Source organism: Bombyx mori, chromosome 2 (genome assembly GCF_030269925.1).
Source record: "Bombyx mori chromosome 2, ASM3026992v2".
In the NCBI taxonomy this organism is placed as follows: domain Eukaryota; kingdom Metazoa; phylum Arthropoda; class Insecta; order Lepidoptera; family Bombycidae; genus Bombyx; species Bombyx mori.
Window position 1 is genome coordinate 163084 of NC_085108.1, and position 23840 is coordinate 186923.

General features: G+C 39.4%; 1 protein-coding gene and 1 long non-coding RNA gene across 5 annotated transcripts in view; both read right to left on the reverse strand.

Annotated features, from left to right (window-relative positions):
* LOC101747166 (neogenin) overlaps positions 1–23840 on the reverse strand; it is a 96898-nt gene that overhangs the window by 23409 nt on the left and 49649 nt on the right. For all 4 annotated transcript variants that reach the window (XM_038015403.2, XM_038015401.2, XM_038015397.2 and 1 more), the window contains exons 2-8: positions 5375–5558; positions 4701–4831; positions 3672–3856; positions 2823–2971; positions 1879–1979; positions 1324–1411; positions 707–848 (exon numbers count right to left, since the gene is read on the reverse strand). In XM_038015403.2, the coding sequence (XP_037871331.1) occupies positions 707–848; positions 1324–1411; positions 1879–1979; positions 2823–2971; positions 3672–3856; positions 4701–4831; positions 5375–5558 (980 nt within the window). The remainder of the gene's footprint in view (positions 1–706; positions 849–1323; positions 1412–1878; positions 1980–2822; positions 2972–3671; positions 3857–4700; positions 4832–5374; positions 5559–23840) is intronic.
* On the reverse strand, positions 18425–19013 carry LOC110385004 (uncharacterized). The gene is made up of 2 exons (XR_002430353.3): positions 18797–19013; positions 18425–18511 (listed from the first exon to the last, which is right to left on the reverse strand). It is a non-coding gene; the product is annotated as an uncharacterized LOC110385004 (long non-coding RNA).

A 23840-nucleotide genomic window follows, 5' to 3' on the forward strand; every position in this document is an offset into this window, starting at 1 on the left:
ACTTAACTTCCGATAGCACAATGTGGTCATTAAAATTGAAATGGCCTTCTATTGAGTTTTCTTTAGATTATCACTTTCATTTTAAGGTACAAAGAAGGATAACTGTACGGTTACTGATGCAATGTAAAGGGTGTTAACTGCCCTTTATTAATAAAACAAGTTAGTTCCTATTTACTCTCCGTATATTGTCACAAGTGTCTAACGTGTCGGGTGGGCTATGTACGACTGACCAATGCAAGCGATGTACAAAACCGCATACGCTTCTAAACTGTGTCCCTACAATGACCAACAATAAAACAGTTACAATCATCATCATCCTGCCCTTCTCCCAGTCACCTGGGGTCGGCGCAACATGTTTTCTTCTTCCATACTCTTCTATCATATACCATTTCTTCGCTCACTCCCTTCTTACCCATATCGTCTTTCACGCAATCCATCCATTTCTTCTTAGGTCTACCTCTTTCTCTATATCCTTCCACATTCATAGTTAACATTTTTTTACCAACCTCATTTTCATTTCGTCTCATCACATGTTCATACCATCCCAAACGCGCACTTCTCAGCTTCTCTGTCACAGATGCCACTTTCATTATAATTTTAATACTCTTCTATCGAGTTTCCTTAGATTATCAGTTTAATTTTAAGGTGCAAAGACGGATAAACATGGATAAGACAGTTTATGTATGTAGGGCGCGTGTGTACCGACCAGCACGTGCAGGTGCGCGGTGTGGTCGCTGGAGTCGAGGCGGCTGTGGGCGCGGCACGTGTAGGCGCCGGCGTCCCCCGCGCGCGCCGCCCGCAGCCGCAGCGAGCCCGACCCCACCAGGTACAGCCGCGAGTCCAGGTCGCTGCGCGCAACCAATGGACATCCATATCAACCCTTCCAACTATTTCTAATTATTTTAATCAATTTCATTTAAGTTAAGACAAAATTAATAACAAGCATGCCAAAATCAGTATTAAATAGTAAATGCAGAGTTTTTTTTATTGCTTGCTATGGGTGAACGAGCTCACAGCCCACCTGGTATTAAGTGGTTACTGGAGCCCATAGACATCTACGGCGAAAATGCGCATCTTGAGATATAAATTCTAAGGTCTCAAGTATAGTTACAACGGCTGCCCCGCCCTTCAAACCGAAACGCATTACTGCTTCACGGCAGAAATAGGCGCGGTGGTGGTAACTACCCGCGCGGACTCGCAAGAGGTCCTACCACCAGTAGAGTTAATTTGAATAAACAAATAATTTTTAATTTAATATTAATTTATGTAAACGAAGATAAAGATAGTAAAAAGCAGTTGGTATAATGAGATAGTGCAACACACCTTAAGTCGATAGCGACTCCGTTGTTGAGCCAAATGATCTCTGGTTTAGGGTTCCCGATGGCGGCGCAGTCCAGGGTCGCGGAGCCGCCTGCGACAACCGCGATTGTTACTGGGGCGGTCTCGATCAGGGGTGGAGTACAATACGGAACCTAGGTTCTCGTTTGCAACAACATTCTTAAGGTTGAATCATGTTTATTGCTGTACCGGTGTATGGTTGAGAAACCATGAGTCCAAGGTTCACTCTTAACGGGAGCACTCATTCAACTCGGTACTTGTGGTCGACTATTTTATGTATTGATGGATAAACAGAATTAAAAAAAATTGAGTGCATTTTAAGAGACCTACACCCAGCATTACGAGGACACGGGTTGAAGAAGGTTTTATTTATTTATATCAGAAGTTGACCGAGCAGTCTCGTACTGCACTTAGTGCTCAGCACTTGCCCATGGACACTTACATGAATTACCTTAAACATGAGATCGAATGAGTTCCCTAATAAAATGTCTGTTGTATCATTGCCTACCAGCAACCAGTACTACGTGTATATTTCCTGACCTTCCATGACAGTGAGGGATTGCGGCATCGCGACGAACCTGGGGGCCGCCTCCGTGTTGGGAGTGTCAGCACTCACGCGTAGCTCTATCTCATCGCTTACCCTGTAGATACAGAATTAAATCAACTCATTATCACTACATAGTATAAAACAAAGTCGCTTTCTCTGTCCCTACATCTCTCTGTCCCTATGTATGCTTAAATCTTTAAAACTACACAATGGATTTTGATGCGGTTTTTTTAATAGATAGAGTGATTGAAGAGGAAGGTTTATATTTATAATAACATTCATTAAATAGTGGAGAAATCAATAATAAGTTACAGTTTCCGAAGCGAAGCGAGGGCGGGTCGCTAGTGAAGTCATATTTTATAAACGCCAACAAAAAAGGACTTCAGTCTTCCCTAACCCCCCTTCCCCAACCTGAATGTTCCTCAAAGATTCCTCAAAGACCTCTAAGAACTTTCGGCGAACCCGTTATATATGTACAGTAATATGATACAAACGCCTTGAGGATAACCATAATTACATGACGGACTAATTGAAGTGTGTGTAAGAACCCTCGGTGCTACACACACACAAGCGTCCTCGGTGATGCGAAAACGTGATCGTCTTGCTTTAGAAATAGGTTTCCGAACATACTACCGATACTATTCGATAGGAAATACTACTACTACTACTACTACTATAGATAATGGCGAAGTAGGTGGCTAGAATCTTCTCAGTGGGTCGCGTTTCCGATCCGGTGGTAGATTCTGCGAAGCACGACTCTTGCTAGGGTTCGTGTTAGCAGCGTCGTCAGGTGTGAACCCCGTCAGCTCACCTACTAGTTAAAGTTACGCTGATATAGCCTCTCAAGGCTATCAGCTTAGGTAGGAAAAGAAAAGTGGCTCGAGAAGACAGGAGTCACATTATTAAACAGGGAGATCAGTATGCTGATATTGCTTACCGATATAGATGAGGTGTGATAGAAACACGACATCTGTAGGAGGCGGCGTCGTGGTGCCGCAGCGGCTCTATCTCCAAGGCTCCGCTGGGCGTGATGGAGACGCGGGCGCTCTCCGTGCGGACCGGGGAGCCGTTCTTTAACCAGGTCACCTAGAGACCGGTCATGGTTAGTGCGTCTAGCCGCAAGTTTACTAGTATTGTGGCACTTGTGATAAAACGTATCGTTCATTGTTTTAGACCAGTTGTTGGACATTCCATACTGTCTTCACCAAGTGTTTTTATATAAAGTATTATCTATCTATATATATATATAAAAATGAATTGCTGTTCGTTAGTCTCGCTAAAACTCGAGAACGGCTGGACCGATTTGGCTAATTTTGGTCTTGAATTATTTGTGGAAGTCCGGAGAAGATTTAAAAGGTTTAGATAAATATGAAAATGTTCGAAATTCAATAAAAATAACAATTTTGTTTTCCCTTTGATGTGTCCCCCGTCGGACGGATTCCTTTTGTCTTTTATTTATCGATTGAGGCACTACGAAGTCTGCCGGGTCAGCTAGTTATATTATAATAAGCAAGGATTGCATATAACCACGACTGCTCTGCCAAGAGTAACCGACTATGATGCTGTTTATTATAGGCAATGTGAAATAAGAAGGGTCGTAAGAATGATTTCCTCTGGTTCTGTTGTATAAATTGTCAATGTTTTTTTTTTATTGGCCTTGTAGGCAGACGAGTGTACAAGCCCACCTGACGGTGAGTGATTACCGTTGCCCATGGACTTCAGCAATGCCAGGCCGCTGCCAACCGTTAGGTTGTTGTTACCTTCGGATCCTGTATGAATCACTTACATTGAGTTTGAGGAGGGGCGGAGTGTTGAGTAGCTTGGCGGCGCCGTACGCCCTCCTGTCGGTGTTGGCGGCGGGCACGACTCTGAGGGCCAGTCTCGGCGGGGCCTGTATCCCGCACGGCAGCAGCGCCACGCCCCCCACCGCGGACAGCACGCTGCGCGGGGTGCCCGACAACACTGGCACCTCTGTCAATGAAGAGAACACCATAACCATCATAACCATGAAACGTTTGCATGGTTACCGTAGAGCTTTACAATCTACATGAATTTAATTATTGTACCTTTACGTTGGGTTGGATTGGACAGCACCGCATGCTGCGTGCTGACGGCTGGGGACCGTCATTCTACTTATTTCTTTATTCATTCATCAATTTGATTTGATTTTCTTTATTGATTTAGGAAACCAACAGTAAAATAACAATCAAACAAGTTGCTACCATTAAACAACCCATGACTCGATAGTGATATAAAATAAAAAGGTGATTAATACTACTAATACTAGTATTGTACAACTATAAATCGGACCTAAATAACTTTACGAAATATTCCAAAATTCCATTTCTTAATTTTGCAAGTGATAAATAAAAGATGTGAACATTGGAGTAGTTCGCATCGTGTACCATCCAGTGCGCACTCGAGCTAAGGACATACCTATGAGCGTATATGACCTGTAAAATCCGCGTCATCATAGCTTTTAGACGAGTTAACACTTAACATCAGATAGGCCAGCCTATCTATACTAATATATAAGTCTACAGCGGTTTTTACCGATGTTTTGTTATAACTACTGAACCATGCATCCGATTGACTTGAAACTTGGTAACCATGTAGAAATACATGTACTTAATGGATATGCTAATATTTATATGAGTGTTGGATTCCCTAATAATAATGACAATAAATAATAAAACTAGTATCTACTTTATAATTTTTAATAGATCGATGAATGCCAAAATCATTATTTCTAAAACAATTCAAAGTGTGGGTCAGAATCTGTACTAATGATGAATATATAACAAAAATCCCTTACCAGCTAAGAACACGGTGGCGGCTCTTGAGACGATGGTACCGATACCGTCCACGGTGGCCACACACTGGTACTGGCCCGCCAAGGACGCTGTCATGCTCTCTATCAGAAGGGAGCCGTTGAGGAGTTGCTTCCTGCAAGTTCAGGTATAATTGGTCAGACCCGGTCGAACTGACTGACGCACGATGGTATCTCTACACTCGAGGCTCTCGCGAATTTTAGACATTGCTTTAAAACTTTTAGGATATTGGATTGTTCTTTATAAATATTAATAACTAGCTGACCCGGCAGACTTCGTAGTGCCTCAATCGATAAATAATAGACCTAAACTTTTGTAAACTTAAAACAAACAAAAGGAATCAGTCCAACGGGGGGGGACATCAAAGGGAAAACAAAATTGTTATTTTCTATGTAATTCCGAGAATTTTCATATTTATCTACCTTTCAAACCTTCTCTGGACTTCCACAAATAATTCAAGACCAAAATTAGCCCAATCGGTCCAGCCGTTCTCTAGTTTTAGCGAGACTAACGAACAGCAATTCATTTTTATATATAGAGATAAGAAATCCGAAGTAACCCGAATAGTCAATAACTGAATAAAAAATTGAATATATGAAAGCTAGTTAAGGACACGATGTGCGTCGTTATATTTAGATGATTTCGATATTTGACGCACCTGGACTTATCGCTAATAGAGACGCCGTGGTCTCTGGTGGGCAGGGAACTGGCGCTGTACCGCCACGCCAGACGCACGGGCAGCTTGGAAGCAGCCGCGCAGAGAAGCAACGCATCTTCACCGGGAAGGACCACTGCGTCGCTTGGCTCCGTCGTGAACCTCACTCCGGGATCCTCTTCTCCTCCTGGAATTAAACAAGTACCCGGGTAACTAACATGTCATTGAATTGTCAAAGTAAATATGTTAGGAAGTCGTGAGAGCTCCTGAACAGATGTCACGTGAAACATGACTTAAAATAAAGAATAGTTTAAAAAAACAAAAAAAATACGCTTTTATAGAAAATAAATTTTAATAATTTTGAATTAAAAATAGTGTAAGAAATTATTTTTTTCATTAAATCATTTTTTCTTACACTATTATTCATTCAAATTTATTTTCTACTTTTTAGTTGGATTTTCGATAAAAGCGTATTTTTTTGTAGTTTTTTGAAACTATTATTTATTTTTCATTATTTAGTTGAATTTCAATTATTTCAATATATTTTTTTAATATTGAATTGTCATTGATCCATAATAAGTATGCCAAATTTCGAGTTAATCAGACAAATCCGGGGTCAAAACCATGTTCAAATATTCCGTTACATACTAACATACCTACATACGTCTGAAGCTTATAAAAGCGTATTAAAAACTTGAAACCACTAGCATCAGTCTCGTGCCTGCGATCTCGAGGCCCGGGTGATACCACCAAGTGACGAGCTCATTGTTTTATTGGCTAAAAGTGTTATATGGTGGATGTTGAGCTGGTAACTGTTTGCTGTTGATGAAACTGTCAACGATCGGGTGTGAAGGGAAGGATAGTCGTGATCCAATGTATGCCTATTTGTATATAGTATGTATAACATATGCCGTGCCTATTTCTGGAGCGAGGCATACATGCGTATCGCTCTAAAGGGTTGGATAGTCGTTATAAACATACAATAAGCTTGAATCTTCGGCCTCATGTCTCAAGGGGGTCGGTGACACGCAGTGTGGTGACACGATTTCACTTACGCAACGATAGGCCGTGGCTTGGCTCTGCCCCTTGCATTACTAAAGTCCATGGGCGACGGTAACCACTCACCATCAGGTTGTCCGTGTGTTCGTCTGCGTACAAGGGCAGTTTGAAGCGTCGTGGCCTAAAGGATAAGACGTCCGGTGCATTCATGTTGAGCGATGCACCGGTGTTCGAATCCCGCAGGCGGGTACCAATTTTTCAAATGAAATACGTACTTAACAAATATTCACGATTGACTTCCACGGTGAAGGAATAACAGCCTGGCCACGGGACATTCGCCGATGCGAATATTCGCGCGGTGCGAACGGCGAAGCGTCTAGCGACTAAAACAAGCGCATAGAAATGTATCTAACAAGCCACGCGCACCGGCGACCGGCGAAGCGACCGGCGAAATGTACCGAGCGAATCGCGCGATGCGGCGGGCGAGCAAAACAAATGCATGAATACGGACGGCGCGAGCCACGGAGTCGAGCGGTAGTCGCGGCGAATAGTGCAGTGATTAAATGAGTTTAGTTGTTTTCGCCGCGAAAAATTAACGCCGAAATTTTTATATTTTTTATTTATTTTTTATTTTATATTTTTAAAGTCGTCGTGGCCTAACGGACGTCCGGTGCAATCGTGTTGAGCGATGCACCGGTGTTCGAATATCAGGCGGGTACCAATTTTTGTAATGAAATACGTACTCAACAACACTCAACGTTCACGATTGATTTCCACGGTGAAGGAATAACATCGTGTGATAAAAATGAAATCTTCAAAATAATAATTTGCGTAATTACTGGTGGTAGGACCTCTTGTGAGTCTACACGGGTGGGTACTACCACCCTGCCTATTTCTGCCGTGAAGTAGTAATGCGTTTCGGTTTGAAGGGTGAGGCAGCCATTATAACTATACTTGAGACCTTAGAACTTATATCTCAAGGTGGGTGGCGCATTTACGTTGTGGATGTCTATGGGCTCCAGTAACCACTTAACACAAGGTGGGCTGTGAGCTCGTCCACCCATCTAAGCAATAAAAAAATAAAATAGCTGAAATACTAGCTAGACCAGCTATTTGGAAGTCTAGCCACCCAAAGTATTTCTCGTACTTCTTGTGGAATTCTCCATCTATAGGTATACTCCGATTCTTATTCAAATCATGTACTTCACAATCTTTTCCAAATAATAGGTCCTGAACCAAAAAACTATTAATTTGTAAGCAATATCGAGATAATTTCGATATAGACATTTCGCTGTCGGACTTCCTTACTAGTCGCGGCGGCGAACGTGAGTACCCGTGGCCTGCAAACGGTGCTGCGCGAATGGTCGCCTCGCCCACCGCTTCGCTGTTCGCACCGCCGATCCCCGTGGCCAGGCCGTAACATCGTGTAATAAAAATTAAGCCCGCAAAATCATAATTTGCGTAATTACTGGTGGTAGGATCTCTTGTGAGTCCGCGCGGGAAGGTACGACCACCCTGCCTATTTCCGCCGTGAAGCAGTAATGCGTTTCGGCTTGAAGGGCAGCCGTTGCAACTATACTTGAGACTGTAAAACTTATAACTCAAGGTGGGTGGCGTAGATGTCTATGGGCTCCAGTAACCAGTTAACACCGGGTGGCCTGTGAGCTCGTACACCCATCTAAGCAATAAATAAAAAAAGAGTAATAATAAAAAAAAAACTTAGCGTTCATTTAACAAATGAGTTAATTAGGGATTTATCGACTGCTTAAGTCTTCGTGGTAACAGGAATATATCTGTATGCGTGGTACCGGTCAACTCCTCAGACCACACCAGACACGTCACTACGACTGATCAATGATCAACAAAATCGGAGTCACATCCTGACCTATAGACACGTAAATAAACATCGGTAGCATCCGACAGCCCGCATCGAGCGATGCATATATCGTGACCATTAGCACAGACGACACGAGAATAATCGGACGATATTTTTGTTTGAAACTGTTTCTTGTGTATGATATCATTCTTAATTGCACAAAAGATACATTAAATCAATAAAGAAAACATTACACACACTACATACCATGTATTTGACGCACACACGCATGCATACTATTTATTTATTGTCAAGCTTTTGTTCTTGACGTCTGTTGTCAAATTGAGATAGATTAAATATTGTTTGTCTTTATTAATAATCTTTTATAGTGTAGTCTTGGCGAAATTTGTGATTATAGAAGTATAGAATACAATCATAATAGTGTACAAACTTACAATTCCAATTAATTATAGTCGAATTTCGACTACTGCGGACCTCTAGTATATATAAAAACGTCGCCCCGTTCCAGTACAATGGAAACGCGCAACCGATAGACGTCAGACTACAAATAGAGAGCAGATGTTTGATTCACCATATATTTTTTTCATTTTAAACTTTTAAGTATTATTTGCTTTATAATGATAAATGGGGTGGCGACCCTTATATAGATTTATTGTCAGGAGTTATTCTTGACGGGATGTGACGATGTGGGGTAGGTAGACTTCTTCCTTATGATACAATATATATTTTGAAACTGATATATCAGTGGATCGTGTCCATGAGATCATTTCCGACAAGTCTGACACACTTTTTTTAAATGCTCGTAACAGAGACCCCGCCCGCGGCTCACTCTACACTTATACATATGTATGTACATAGATTGGCAGAGTGCATATATACTTAATATGCATTACAAATCGAATGGCACCTTCCGCCTTGTGACATGACAACGAAGCCTCAATGATATCCTCTACCTTCACATCCCTGCGTATTTAAGGATACGTACCACTGTTTGTTTCTCAAGGGCTTATTCTATACTAGCGACCCGCCCATTACTTCGCTTCGTACACTGTAATTTATTATTGATTTCTCCACTATTTAATGGATGTCATTATACATATAACCCTTCCTCTTCAATCACTCTATGTATTAAAAAAAACCGCATCAAAATCCGTTGCGTAGATTTAAAAATTTAAGTATGCATAGGGACAGACAGATATAGGGACAGAGAAAGCGACTTTGTTTTATACTATGTAGTGATGCGTCAAAGTGGGCGTCAGCAATCGGAATGACCAAATCTACCCATGAAGAGCAATAATACTATTTTCCAGTGAATGAAAATAGCTCCACATAATAACAGAACAAGTAACAACCTCCGCTAAAAGGCTTGGAACATTAAACAGGCGAACTCCATTCGTCAGAGACGGCTTCTACATTATCCAAATGAAAGTTTAGTGGTTGCGGTGCCGCCTCCCACCTGCAGTCAGACGGTGACTTCAGCCACCAGGGGTACGCCCAGCCTTGCGACTCGTGTCATCATTTTGTAACAGCATCGTGTAGTTAAATTGAGGAGCATTTTTGTGTATTTACTAGGCATAATAAGCGCTTACATCTTTTTTTTATTTTTATTGCTTAGATGGATGGACGAGCTCACAGCCAACCTGGTGTTAAGTGGTTACTGGAGCCCATAGACATCTACAACGTAAATGCGCCACCTACCTCGAGATATAAGTTCTAAGGTCTCAGTATAGTTACAACGGCTACCCCACCCTTCGAACCGAAACGCATTACTGCTTCACGGCGGAAATAGGCGGGGTGGTGGTACCTACCCGTGCGGACTCCCAAGAGATCCTACCACCAGTGATTACGCAAATTACTATTTTGCGGGTTTGGTTTTTATTACACGATGTTATTCCTTCACAGTGGAAGTCAATCGTGAACATTTGTTGAGTACGTATTGGGATTCGAACACCGTTGCATCGCTTCAACACGAATGCACCGGACGTCTTATCCTTTAGGCCACGACGACTTCTCTCTATGTCGCGACCTGTTATTGGCCCAAGTAATCAGATGTTCCCGTGCAGCAATGGTGCGTTCTGGTTCGAAGGGCGAACAGCCGTAGTACTATGATAATAAAATTCAGTCTTGCGTTATTACCTCTATGGATTCAGTACTGAGTGGTTAGTAACAGCTGAGTTGTGAGAACATTTAGGGGATCTAAATTTTAAACAGAACTACTGCGGTCCTCGGTCTACTGTCGTTTGTTTTAAATAGAGTAACACGAATTTAAAAAACAAATACATTTTTATTTTTATTATTTCCTTTCCAACTACAGCTAAAGTTTCCAAAGCGAGCGTACCTATGGACAACCAAAAAAAACATACCTGCAAAATTATAATTTGCCTCTTGTGAGTCCGCACAGATAGGCACTACCGCCCTGCCTATTTCTGCCGTAATGCGTTTCGGTTTGAAGGGTGGGGCAGCCGTTGTAACTATACTGATACCTTAGAACTTATATCTCAAGGTGAGTGGCGCATTTACGTTGTAGATGTCTATGGGCTCCAGTAACCACTTATCACCAGGCGGGCTATGAGCTCGTCCGTCCACACAGCTAAGCAATAAAATAATAAAAAAACAACCTACTATGGTTTTATTACATTGTAGCATTGTGGGGCCTCTCCTCAATTCGAACCCTAATTGATTGAGTTTACTTCGGGTACCAGAATTAATTCGCAGAATTTTAGTTGAATTGTAGTGTGGCCATGTTGTGTCACATCGCAGAGGACACTTAGAGACTGTGTCAACACACTAACGCTGACTTACTGCAGACTTGTGCAGCACTAGAGATATGCGATGCGGTTTCTCGAGCTCAATTTGAAATGTTAATATTATGAAGTGAATTCGAAGTTGAGAACGTTGAATTGATAATAAATATTTTTTAAGGGATTTTATAACCTGGTAAGTGAGACCTTTAAGTCATGTCTTATTGTAATTTATATTCATATTTTTATGAAAAATGATATTATGGAGTGAAATGAAATGAAGATGATTAATTTGAGACATTAATCAGCTGGGATGAAATTAAATGCAATGAAATGAGATGATATGTGATAAAATATAATCTCAGTAAAATGGTGGTCATTTACTAAGATTTTTTTCAGTGGACTTTTTGGAGGATCCCGAGAAATTACGTCCAGCGGTTTTGTTTCATTGTCCCACATTTGTGCACTTTCACGGATATTAAACAGTTAATAAACCACCATTATTACACATTTAAACCTGAAGAAACACTAAATAGACAAAATAAAACAAATCACATCACTTCACTCCTCGCGTTCCCGCCAATAAGTCCTGATAATAAATAAAACAATTCATTAGTGTAGAATTTCTACCTAAATCTTTACAATCCTACTCTATCGACGTCTCAGTTCTACATCTTTGATCTGATCGTGAGCAGATAACGTCGTGAACTTCCTTCCAGCAGCTGGCGACTGCGTATCTATATCTTATCATGTTAAAATTGGTTCTCTAAATTTCAGAATTACACCTGTAAATATTTCAGACTAAGTCATACTTTATTTTTAATACGCTTTTATAAGCTTCAGACGTATGTATGTTAGTATGTAACGGAATCTTTGAACATGATTTTGACCCCCTTCAAAACGTCGGATTAACTCGAAATTTGGCATACTTGTTAAGGACCGTTGACAATTAAATTTAATTAAAAAAATTTAAATTCAACTAATAACTAAAAATAAACACTAGTTAAAAAAAATTTAACATAAGAAAAAATTATTTTATTGTAAAAAAAGCATGGGGTGCTGTTCAAGATATTATCAAAATAACCCCTCTACTCATGTAACTAACTAACTGTTCATAAAATATTTATAACTACTGATACCATGCATCCCACCCTTTTTTTTACAATAAAATCATTATTTCTTACACTATTTTTAATTCAAATTTATTGAAATTTATTTTCTATTTTTTAGTTGGATTTTCTACAAAGGATTTTTAGATTATATAATGCACTATTATTAATTTTTTATTTATTCTAAACATAGCACCTTTTTTTTTTTTTTAACATAGCACCCTGTAAAATCAATAAAGATTTTCGCAGCACCCTGTATGTGACTAGTCGCAAAGGGCTGTTGACATGATTCTAATAGCACATGTCGCGTTAGTCGACGCGAGTGTCACTTCCACCGACCCGCCTCCGCACGTCTGTTGTGTCACTTCACTAGACACCATCCTAGGAGAGGCTAATAGTTTGCGAGGCAGGGATTACAAACTTCAATTTTTTCTTCTTCTTCCTATTGGTACACTCTTGACAGAGTGGTCGTGGTCATGCATCAGTCGGATCCTGCGATACCGATGCTCTCGCGATGCGACGCCAAGTGGCACGATGTTTCGCAGAGTGAGAGCAAACATTTATGTTGGAGTGAGTCACAGATTTTATGAGGTCGGTCCATCGTGTTGGAGATCGTCCGCGAGATCTTTTGCCCTCGACTTTCCCTTGCCTTTTTCTAAAGGCCTTTAAAATGGCGATTTGCGAAAACGGTACCTACAGTCGCGAAACTAAAAGGACTTGTAAAATGTCATTTGAAAAAGCATGGAAGGTTGATATGGAGTTCATCTCTGAGCTGCGTTGTACGCGCATAAATTAATTTTGAAAACTCTCTCTGTATAAAGGATACACTGGTAGAGGAGTGTGTAGGATGTGAGCGCGCAATGCGTCGTGTTGTCTATGGACCACGGGAGCCGCTCACGTCATTTGCATTGGATTTATTGATGAGTGACGCCAGTACGTTTTTATTCTAACCTTTGCCAAGATTTGTCATTACAATTTTTTATTTTTTTTCCTACCTATGCTCATAGCCTTGAGAGGCTATTTCAGCTTACCCTAACTTGTGTAGGTGAGCTCACGGGGCTCAAACCGGAGAATTGCTAACACTGACCCTAGCAAGAGCAGTGCTTCGCAGAATCTACCACCGGATCGGAAACGCGACCCACTGAGAAGATCAGGCGAGAAACTCAGTGGGCTGTGTCTGTGGGGTCATTCCAAACTTTGCTTTTTAACCATGCATACTTTTACCGTTAATGATATAGCGCAAAAGCCTCGTTTCCCATCCAATCTTTTTTAAAATCGACGAAAACGAAAACAACAAAACATCCATGTCAGATTACGTACAGATACAAAAGGCCGAGAACCCTTTGACTATCCCAGAAAAAACCAACGACAATTGTCAAAGACCGTTTCGGCGCTCTGGTTTCGCTGTGATTGGAAATGGCGGACTTCGGGTAATCTAGGCCGCTCGGGTACAATGCGAAATGATTTTTCTTTGAGAACGTTCTGTTGCTAGTTGAAAAATAAGAACAATACATTTTATTATTATCTGCCTTTGCCAAAACAGGCAGGGCATATGGTTAGAGGTAAAGATAAATGGAGCAAAATTGTGACACGATGGTATCCTAGAGAAAGCAAAAGGAAAAAAGGTAGACCGCAAAAAAAGATGGGATGACGACATAAGACAAGTGGCAAGCGTCACATGGAACGGAGTGGCTCAAGAAAGACATGAGTGGAAAAGGTTGGAGGAGGACTTTGTCGATTGGCAAACAGATCCGCAGAAAATAAGAAAAATTCAAATAATAGGCTAGATTTAGGTTTAAATAAAATTTAAGTTTACTATATATTATATTGAGTGATGACCGAGCTTTGCTCGTTTTTTTTTTGATAACGCATAGTGTTGTGACTTTAAAGCGGTTAGTTGCCCTCAATTAAGAAAAATAGTATTATTATTCGCCAATAGATGTCGGGAAGAGTTGATTATTGAAAATACGAATAAAACAACATTTTCTGAAAATGAATCGTAGCTAGATCGATTTATCGCCCCCGAAATCCCCTGTATACTAAATTTCATGAAAATCGTTGGAGCCGTTTCCGAGATTCAGATTATATAGATATTAATATACAAGAATTGCTCGTTTAGAGGTATATGATATGGATCTGAATAAAAGGCTATTGAATTCAATTCAGTTACAAAAACAACTCACCCGTATCTTTTTCCCCCACCTATTCGCCGGTAGCCTAAGAGGCTATTCCAGTTAAGCCCGGATGGGTAGGTCAGCTCACGGACTGAACTTGAGAGAATTTGCTAACACTGGCCCTAGCAAGAGCAGTGCTTCGAAAAATCTACCACCGGAACGGAATCCTGACCCACTGGGAAGACCCGGCGAGAGAAACTCAGTGGTATTTTATATACGAATGCTGTATTAGAATGAAGCGCTTCGTCACGTACGCAATTAGGACGTAGGTACTTACCGGCCTCAGCTGGAATATGAGCCGAATAAATAGCAGAAAACATATACATCTTTTTTTATTTTATTATTATTGCCATTGCGGACAGACGAGCATACGGCCCACCTGATGGTGAGTGGTTACCGTCGCCCATGGACTTCAGCAATGCCAGGGGCAGAGCCGAGCCGCTGCCTACCGCTTAATACTTTCCACAAACCTCTTTTAAAGAAGGACATGTCATAGCGCTCGGGAAACACCGTGGAGGGGAGCTCATTCCATAGCCGGATGGTACGTGGCAAAAAAGATCTCTGGAAACGCACTGTGGATGAACGCAGCGGTTCCAGATAATATGGATGAACTCTGCTCCGATGGCGGGAGGTGCGATGATAAACAGGAGATGAGGGGATCATCTCTCAAACAATTCTATATATTTACTCGAAAATAATTACCCTCCGAATCCGATAAAAGCGTACACATATCCCAGCGCTCCCAGAGCTTTCACAACTTTTTCATTAGCTATATATGTCAAAAGCAATTTTCCGCCTCCATAAACAAACTTTTGTACCTACGTAGAACAGTGAAATTAAACAATCCGCGCTCCGAGGGAAGCCCTCGTTTTCAAACTTTGCTATCATCAACTTGAGCGAATTGAAAACACATCTCCGACAAATACATTTGATTGATCGATTTAATATCAGGCATATCATCGAAGTAGATCGTTATACGGAGTTCGAAAGAAAATTGTTTATATCAGAATGCGTAGTCATGGCTCAGCCGTGTCGAGATTTTCAAACAAGAGATCGAATGTTATATAATAAATAGTCAGAATTAATTTCCGGTAATTACGTATCGAGAATTTCACATAATCTTAAAAATGAATTGCTGTTCGTTAGTCTCGCTAAAATTCGAGAACGGCTGGAGATTTGTGGAAGTCCAGAGAAGGTTTAAAAGATAGATAAATATGAAAATGCTCGGAATTAAATAAAAATAACAATTTTGTTTTTCCTTTAATGTGTCCCCCGTCGGACGGATTCCTTTTGTTTGTTTTAAGTTTATTTTATACAAAAAGTTTAGGTTTTTTATTTATCGATTGAGGCACTACAAAGTCTGCCGGGTCAGCTAGTAAAATATATAAATCTGCAGTGGTTTTTACGGATGTTCCGTTATAACTACTGAACCATGAATCCGATTGACTTGAAACTTGGTATCCATATAGAAAATACATGTACTTAATGGATAGGCTAATCTAATATTTATATGAGTGTTGGACTCCCTAATAATAATGACAATAAATAATAATGTTAATTTTAAATGGTCCAGCGAAGCGGGCGAGTACGGCTAGTTTCTCATAAAACAATATTTTATTATAAAATTAAATCGTTATCATCCTTATCGTGAAACTATTCTCTTGTACAAATAACTCAATCACTCCACTACCGAATCCCACTCAGGTGCGATAGTCGACTGACAAATCATATTACGTGTGGAAGTGGTTCCAAATAAAGAGCTGATTGAGGAAATGCGAAGGCTTTGTACTGGAATGTGCGGAGATTGACTTAGTAATACATCGATTAGGTGGAAGTAAGGGTCTTGGGTGAACGAAGAGTAAATTGTATAGTTTTAGTGCTCAGATCTGCGAAAACAGTCGCCGTAAACATGGACCCACAAGATCTTTTATGTCATTCTAATTATCTATATATTAATACGTGAAGCAAAAACTTTGGATCCCTTTTTACAAAAATTGCGCAGACGGAGGAGTATGAAATTTCCCACACTTATAGCGAATATAGAGAAGAAGTGCACAATGCTAATATATTTTTAAAATAATGCTTAAAAGATACATTAAATCGATAAAGAAAACATTACACACACTACCATGTATTTGACACACACACGCATGCATACTATTTGTTTATTGTCAAACTTTTCTTTGCATTCTGTCAGTTATAGTCTGTCAAATTGAGAATAGATTAAATATTGTTTTCTTTTTATTAATATTTGTCTAAAGTGTAGTCTTGACGAAATCTCTGATTATAGAAGTATAATAGTCCTTGACAATAGAATCATAATAGTGTACAAACTTTTAATTTCTATTAGTTATAGTCGAATTTCGACTACCAGGGGACCTCTAGTTAATAACAATTACGAGTTGTTTTGCACAAATCAATAACAGGCTACGTTTTCCAAAGAAAATAATATTTAAATACATAATGATAGCTAGTTTTAAGTGCTCAAAACCAACTGAAGCGTCTTGTACGATGTGTTCGCGAACTAATCCCACAGTGTAAGACGAAATTTAAATCACAAAAATTTATATGTATTAAAAAAATATTTTTGCTTTTGCAGGCACACGAGCATATAGCCCCACTGATGGTAAGCGGTTAGCGTCGCTCATGGACGCCAGCAATTCCAGAGGCAGAGCCAAGCCGCTGCCCACCCGCTGTTGACAAATATGACAATTTTGCCATATTTGTCAACAGCGGATACTATGATTGATCTTGAGCACTCTCATTGTACCAGTGAGTTAGCTCTCTGAAACAGTCCCGCGTGTCAATATTAGATCAGACGTCATCACTATAAAACTGAGGCTTCGATTTTACGGCACAAGGTAGTGTTGTTGCATTGTTGTAATGTTTATTGGTACTGGTCACCACAGAACACACCCGTTCCCTCATCTATTCTTCTTCCTCATCGTTTCCTCACTGCTGAGGATCGCGAGCATATGTGACTTTCCACCAAAATGTTCGATCATGGGTGGAATGGATCGCATGGTATAGGCTACCAACAACCGCTTCTTTAACAAGATCTGACCATCTGGCTGGTGCCCACGGCGCGCTTGCCTTCTCTGCGACCCAAAATTATAAGCCTCTCCAATTCATGTCTGGGAGTATCTCTCTCTCTCTTCGATCGGTCCATCACTGCTGAAGATCGTGACTCCGTCCGATTCCGTCAATCAGCTGTCTCCATCGATCCCGTTCTGTAGCTTGGTGGAGTGCGTCGCTGACAGGTACCCTCAGTTCCTCCGCCATTTGGTCCGACCATCGTTTGGGAACTCTACCCCTAGGCTTTTTCCCTCTAGTCACCACAAGGCTTTCCAAATTGCTGGTATCCCTGCGTGCAAAATGACCAAAATACCGCATCTGATATATATCACAACAAAAACGAAAAGGTTTTCTGTACTTCACCCTTAGAATAATTACACATAGAACGATAGTTCTCTTCAAAGCGGTCTGTCAAAAGTGAGGCAAAAATATAATCTATGTGTGCGTAAGGTACTTGTATTTACGCTCGACGAAACGCACACAGTGAAAAAAATAATGTTGCCAATTTCTCTAAAAATAGGGAAGTTGTAACTATTACTTGTGATCACAGAACAAATGTGATTATTAGATTACACCTTTTATTTATTTGGAACTCATCAATTATTACTGCTGAACTGATGACAAGGCCCATAGATCCCCTAAACGATTAGGAGTTAAATATAAGTGCCTAAATAATCTAACGTACCTATTTACCAGAATACACGAATATTGCCTGAATGATGAAAATAAAACTTGTATACCATTTTTTGTTTTTTGTTTAAACCCGCCACCACACGACCTACTTCAAAATACTTACGTTATTTGGTGTAAAGTTATTATTAATGAATTTTTGGTGGCATTTTTTATAAGGCGGTTTTTTTATTTAATAATAGTGTAACTTACAAAAAACACGCGAATATTCTAATTCACTTAGAAGCGTTCTAGTTTACGTCTGTATCCATAGTCAAGCAAAGTAGTTACTTTTGCTTAAGGAATGACCTAAGAAAATATTTTATACTCAAACAAATAAAGAGCCAGAATTGTAGAGAAAAGTCATGTTCCAAGTTATAACTTGTCTATAGATAGATACGGATCTTAGAGTGATCGAGGTGAGAACACTTATGAGAAAGAAAAACAAATAACAAGTATAATTATTTATTTCAGTACCCTTGTAACAGCTGCAACTGTTTTCTGAACAATTGTCGCTTTGATGATAGGAAGGAAACCTAAACCAAACCAAAACATAAAATTACATATTATTATTATAAGTATGCGAGCTTGTTGTGTTTTTGTCTCAGTTTCCTTATTAATCAATTTAATTTAATAAAAAAAAGCGCTTTTAATTACCTAATTGAGACGTGTTTCACTTTTAATTAAACAACAAAATGTGTGAGAATATTTCCCCGTGTTGGCAACATTTTCATAAACTATGGCATTACAAATTATTGAAATTTATTTTTCATTTTGATGAATGTTTTACGTAAAAATATACGTTCAAACGCATTACTTACCCGTGAAATGTAATGTTACTATCTTTCTTGTGTTTTTCCGATGTAGTATGACATCCGTTAATTGAACAAATCGTCATTTTTAATAAAAATTTCGGGAGTACTTTTCAATACGACACGTCCTTGAGCACTGACGGGCCGAATAATGAACTTAGCCAATATGGCTAGGTTTGAGTTGCCTCACTTTACCGAGGCGGACTTGGTTTCTATGTGTAATTATTCTAAGACTTCACCCTAATAGGCTCGAATCACGTCACACGCAATAATACCCTTTTCATTCCGCCAATATCGTATGTAAAGACGTGTTGAAGGATCGGGGTCAAACTTGATGGAAGCCATTTCCTGAGTCCGGACACACTGGCCAGCGACGTGAAGCGATATCTTGTGTGTTTTGTCCGTCTTCGGAAAAGAGCTTTCGCTGAAAAATGTGTTGTGCGTGTTGAGGTACGTAAAGGATGGAATTTTTCAGGTGACTCACTTAGTTACTGACTAGATGAAGACCGAGCTTTGCTCGGTTTTTTATTTGATAGCGCCATCTTGTTGTGTCTTTAAAGTGGTTAGTTGCCCTCAATTAAAAAAAATAGTATTATTATTCGCCAATAGATGTCGGGAAGAGTTGATTATTGAAAACACGAATAAAATGAACATTTTCTGAAAATAAATCGTAGCTAGATTGATTTATCGCCCCCGAAATCCCCTGTATACTAAATATCGATCGAAATATCGAAAATCGTTGGAGCGGTTTCCGAGATTCAGATTATATATTTTTTTTTTATTGCTTAGATGGATGGACGAGCTCACAGCCCACCTGATGTTATGTTGTTACTGGAGCCCATAGACATCTACAACGTAAATGCGCCACCCACCTTGAGATATAAGTTCTAAGGTCTCAGTATAGTTACAACGGCTGCCCCGCCCTTCGAACCGAAACGCATTACTGCTTCACGGCGGAAATAGGCGGGAATATTATATACATATATATTAATATACAAGAATTGCTCGTTTAAAGGTATAAGATGTTTTTCTGTCAACATGAGTTTGATGCTGGTCAAGAAATGTATGAATTAACTCGATCGTCAACCTAACGATGGGCAATTAATGTGTAAGTACATACGCAAGTACGCATATAAACTGTCACAATAACCATCAAACAATCAATGTGTTAAGAGAGAGAGATGTTTATTATAAGAGTATACCGGCGGAGTTAATGTCAGCTAATTCATAATATTGACTTTTATTGTATAACGTAAGCTATTATATAACGGTAGGCAGCGGTTCGGCTCTGCCCCTGGCGTTGCTGAGGTCCATGGGCGACGGTAACCACTCACCATCAGGTGGGCCGCATGCTCGTCTGCCTAGAAGGGCAATAAAAAATTCAGACATTTTTTCCCTTAAAATAGATTATTTAAATAATATGTATACAAATATTGGAACAAAAGTAAGTCACTTGATGACCTTTTGAATTGTTATCATCCTCTGCCTCTTTTCTGCCGAGACATTAGTAGGAATACATCTGCCCGAGAGTATGCAACTCAACAATACTACCAACGCTCGGTCAATAATAATGAAGAGTTGTGTATAACATATGTACATATTGGGCTAGCGATGTGAACATGATCGTGGGACTAATGTTCTCTTGTTTTTTTACGTTTAAACAAAAGTTTAAAAGTTGAATGTGATCAAGAAAACGAATGAAGGGTTTGCAGGGTTTTCAACCTATTTTTTTAACAAAAATTGACTCGATCTCTATGTAAGAGAACTGCTGCACCAAGATGAACATTGCACCACACTAGTGCCGGTTTTTAGCCCCGTCGCAGCGCGGTATCAGTGCCTCACAGACCTTTGTTGTAGACGCACTTATAGCCTGATAACAAGTGGCTGTTATCGCTCATCCTACTGAAGACTTTCCAAAGATTGGAAATAATGTGATGGTAGTGGGCCACTACATTCGGGAACCAAGTGTTGGCAAGAATGACGCCTCAAATGTTTGAATTTATTGCCAAATCGGTCTCGGACGCTCTTTATATGTTGACAAGCGGCCCGCTCCGGCTCCGCTCGGGTCTTTAACAAAAATTCCAACGATATTTGACGTTGTTTTATTTTTTTAAATAAAAGAACACTTATGCGACATAACTATAATAGTTAGACATATGCTGTCGCGATACTTTTTGTAAATAATAATGTGATCTACAAAGTCGTAGTACATTATTTTATTCTATCATCTATAGTTTTCGCAGGGCACGCGATGTAAAGAATATTTTAGGTAATTTTTTTACACCTTGGGTTACATTACTGGAGTTTTAGTAAGGATCCCTAATTTTTTCCAAAAAAGATTATAGCCTATGTCACTCCGGAATAGTGTAGCTTCCAAAGAGTGAAACAATTTTTCAAATCGGTTCAGTAGTTTCGGAGCTTATTCAATCCAAACAAACAAACAAATCTTTCCTCTTTATAATATTAGTATAGATGTTATAAAAAAGGATTGAAATCTTCTTTCATTCGCAGTTGTCTAAATTCTAATAAAAAGTAATTACGTCGACACATGCCATCACACGCTCTCGACGTCGGGAACGATCCCAAACCACTTGGCCCCGTTGCCCGGGAGACCGCTGCTGACCCGGACAATAGATTGACGACCGCGCCAGCCTCGCAAACGTCACAGATACAACGCCTGCACGATTGATTAACAATAGCCGCCCTCGGTTTGAGACACGTTGCTTCTTTATGGAGACATTTTACAAAGCTAAACTGTTTTTGGAAGCTTTTTTATTTTTATTGCTTGGATGGGTGGACGATCTAACAGCCCACTTGGTGTTAAGTGGTTACTGGAGCCCATAGACATCTACAACGTAAATGCGCCACCCACCTTAAGATATCAGTTCTAAGGTCTTAGTATAGTTACAACGGCTGTAATACTGCTTCACGGCAGAAATAGGCAGGGTGGTGATACCTACCCGCACGGAATCACAAGAGGTCCTACCACCAATAAAAATTTGGTTGAAGATTTCTTGATGATTGATGTCGGCGTGAACGCACACCTAACTGTTAGGAACTGTCGATCCACATGCTGGAAATTTGTATATTTAATAAGTTGAACGAGTTCACGGTTCTCCTACTGATGAGTAGCTACCCATAGACACCACATTGTGTATACTACTGGCGGTAGGTGGGGCTGAGATACAAGTAGGACTCACTCTTCCAGCCAAAGGCATTTCTGACTCGCGATAGAAATAGGCAGAGTATAGACCACCAGGACCGGTGGGCCAGCCCGGGCTCAAACGGGAAGATCATTAGCACACAACGACACGCGATTCTGCATTGTCGAGCCAATTGTTGCGAGCGTGTGTTTCTTTAGGGCATGAAGTTTTGTAAGAATGTTTTTTGAAATTTGAAACACAATAATAATTGCGGCAACACAGTCAATGTAAGTCAATAAAAAATTCTGGTCGTACGTGGACGTGTGGTACCTACATTAAAACAAATAAAAAAAAAATGTGTGCGTGTACTAGTGTACACACGTAAGAAGTGAAACTTCTTTATGGCCTTATTTTTCGAAAAATGATCTACATGCAACTTTCTAGAAATTGGTTAAATAAAGTTAAATTAGATAAAGTTTAAACAAAAGGATTTTATTATCATAGACATGAATACAAATAATACAATTATTTCACTTTACCTTTTTGCTACTAAGATTATTACAGCATTTCATTAATTGTAATAGAATTATTACTATCATTGTCATTGTCATTATATATTTTTGTAATTAATGGCTTATGGTAACTGAAATATGAAATATATGGTTTACATTCCACGAAATTTAGTGACCGAGTAAAAACTCCATCAATTGTAGTGCCAGATCTTGTTGTTGACGTTTGAGGACTGTTTTTCATGGATAAATTCAATTTATCTTTCAGAAATTCAACTAGGTTCAAAGAATTTTCCGATGCAAAATTTACATTAAAATCTCCACTTAAAATCATCGGTATTTTATAATTATTGTTACCGAGTAAAGAGGCACCTTCACTTGTGTACGGCAACAATGAATGGTGAAGAAAATTAATAATATCGTCCAACTTCTGATTAGGAGATATATACAGTGCAACAATCAAAATTTTCATCCCATTTTCCATTTGGCATTGAGCCATACATAAATCACCAACTGCTGATGCTAGTGACCCATGAAAGTCAGGAGAAAAAACAGAAAAATCTATCGATGAAGTCACAACATTAACAACATCATTAGAATTATGATATATTCCTACACCTCCTGCTCTCGTGCTCAGCCGTTTAAATTTTGCAATGCATTTGAAATTAGTGATATTTACTTGACTGTCATTGTTCAGCCATGTTTCAGATAGAACTAAAACATTTGAATTTTTCACAATTGAATCATCCAGGTCATCTATATGAGCTCTAAGACTTTGACAATTGAAAATAAAAAGTGACAAACCTCTTCTTTTGTTCATGAACTTAATCAAATGTTCATTTATAGTTTCTACTTTATTCAGAACAATCGTTTAAATTCCGCTTGTAAATCGATGGTGGACGTTGACGTTCTTCGACCATGATAAAATGTTTTGTCATTATTTGGAGTCGTTATATACAATCCTTCAATACTCGTAACACGGGATAAAGCAACATATAACAACGATTGGCTGTGATGTTTCTCATATTCATAAACAATTTCCGGAAATGTGCTGCCTTGTGATTTATGAATGGTAGTAGCACAAGCACAATTATATAACACACAACACACAAGCACAATTATAAAGCAAAAATTATATAACATATTTCAGAATTTATACTTTATGCCAATTAATTGATGTTCATTAAATTAGCAGTCGTATTAATTAATAAATACTATTTTAATGAAATCATATACATTGACCGATAGTTACAATCAGAAACTGAGGTTAACCTTAAATATCTTAAATTTAAAAAAATAAATACCACAATCCCACCCAAGTATTAGAAAAAGAGATATAATTACTTACTTTTGTTAAAAATCCACTGGAATTAGAATTAAAATAAAGCCTTTGATTTTGTT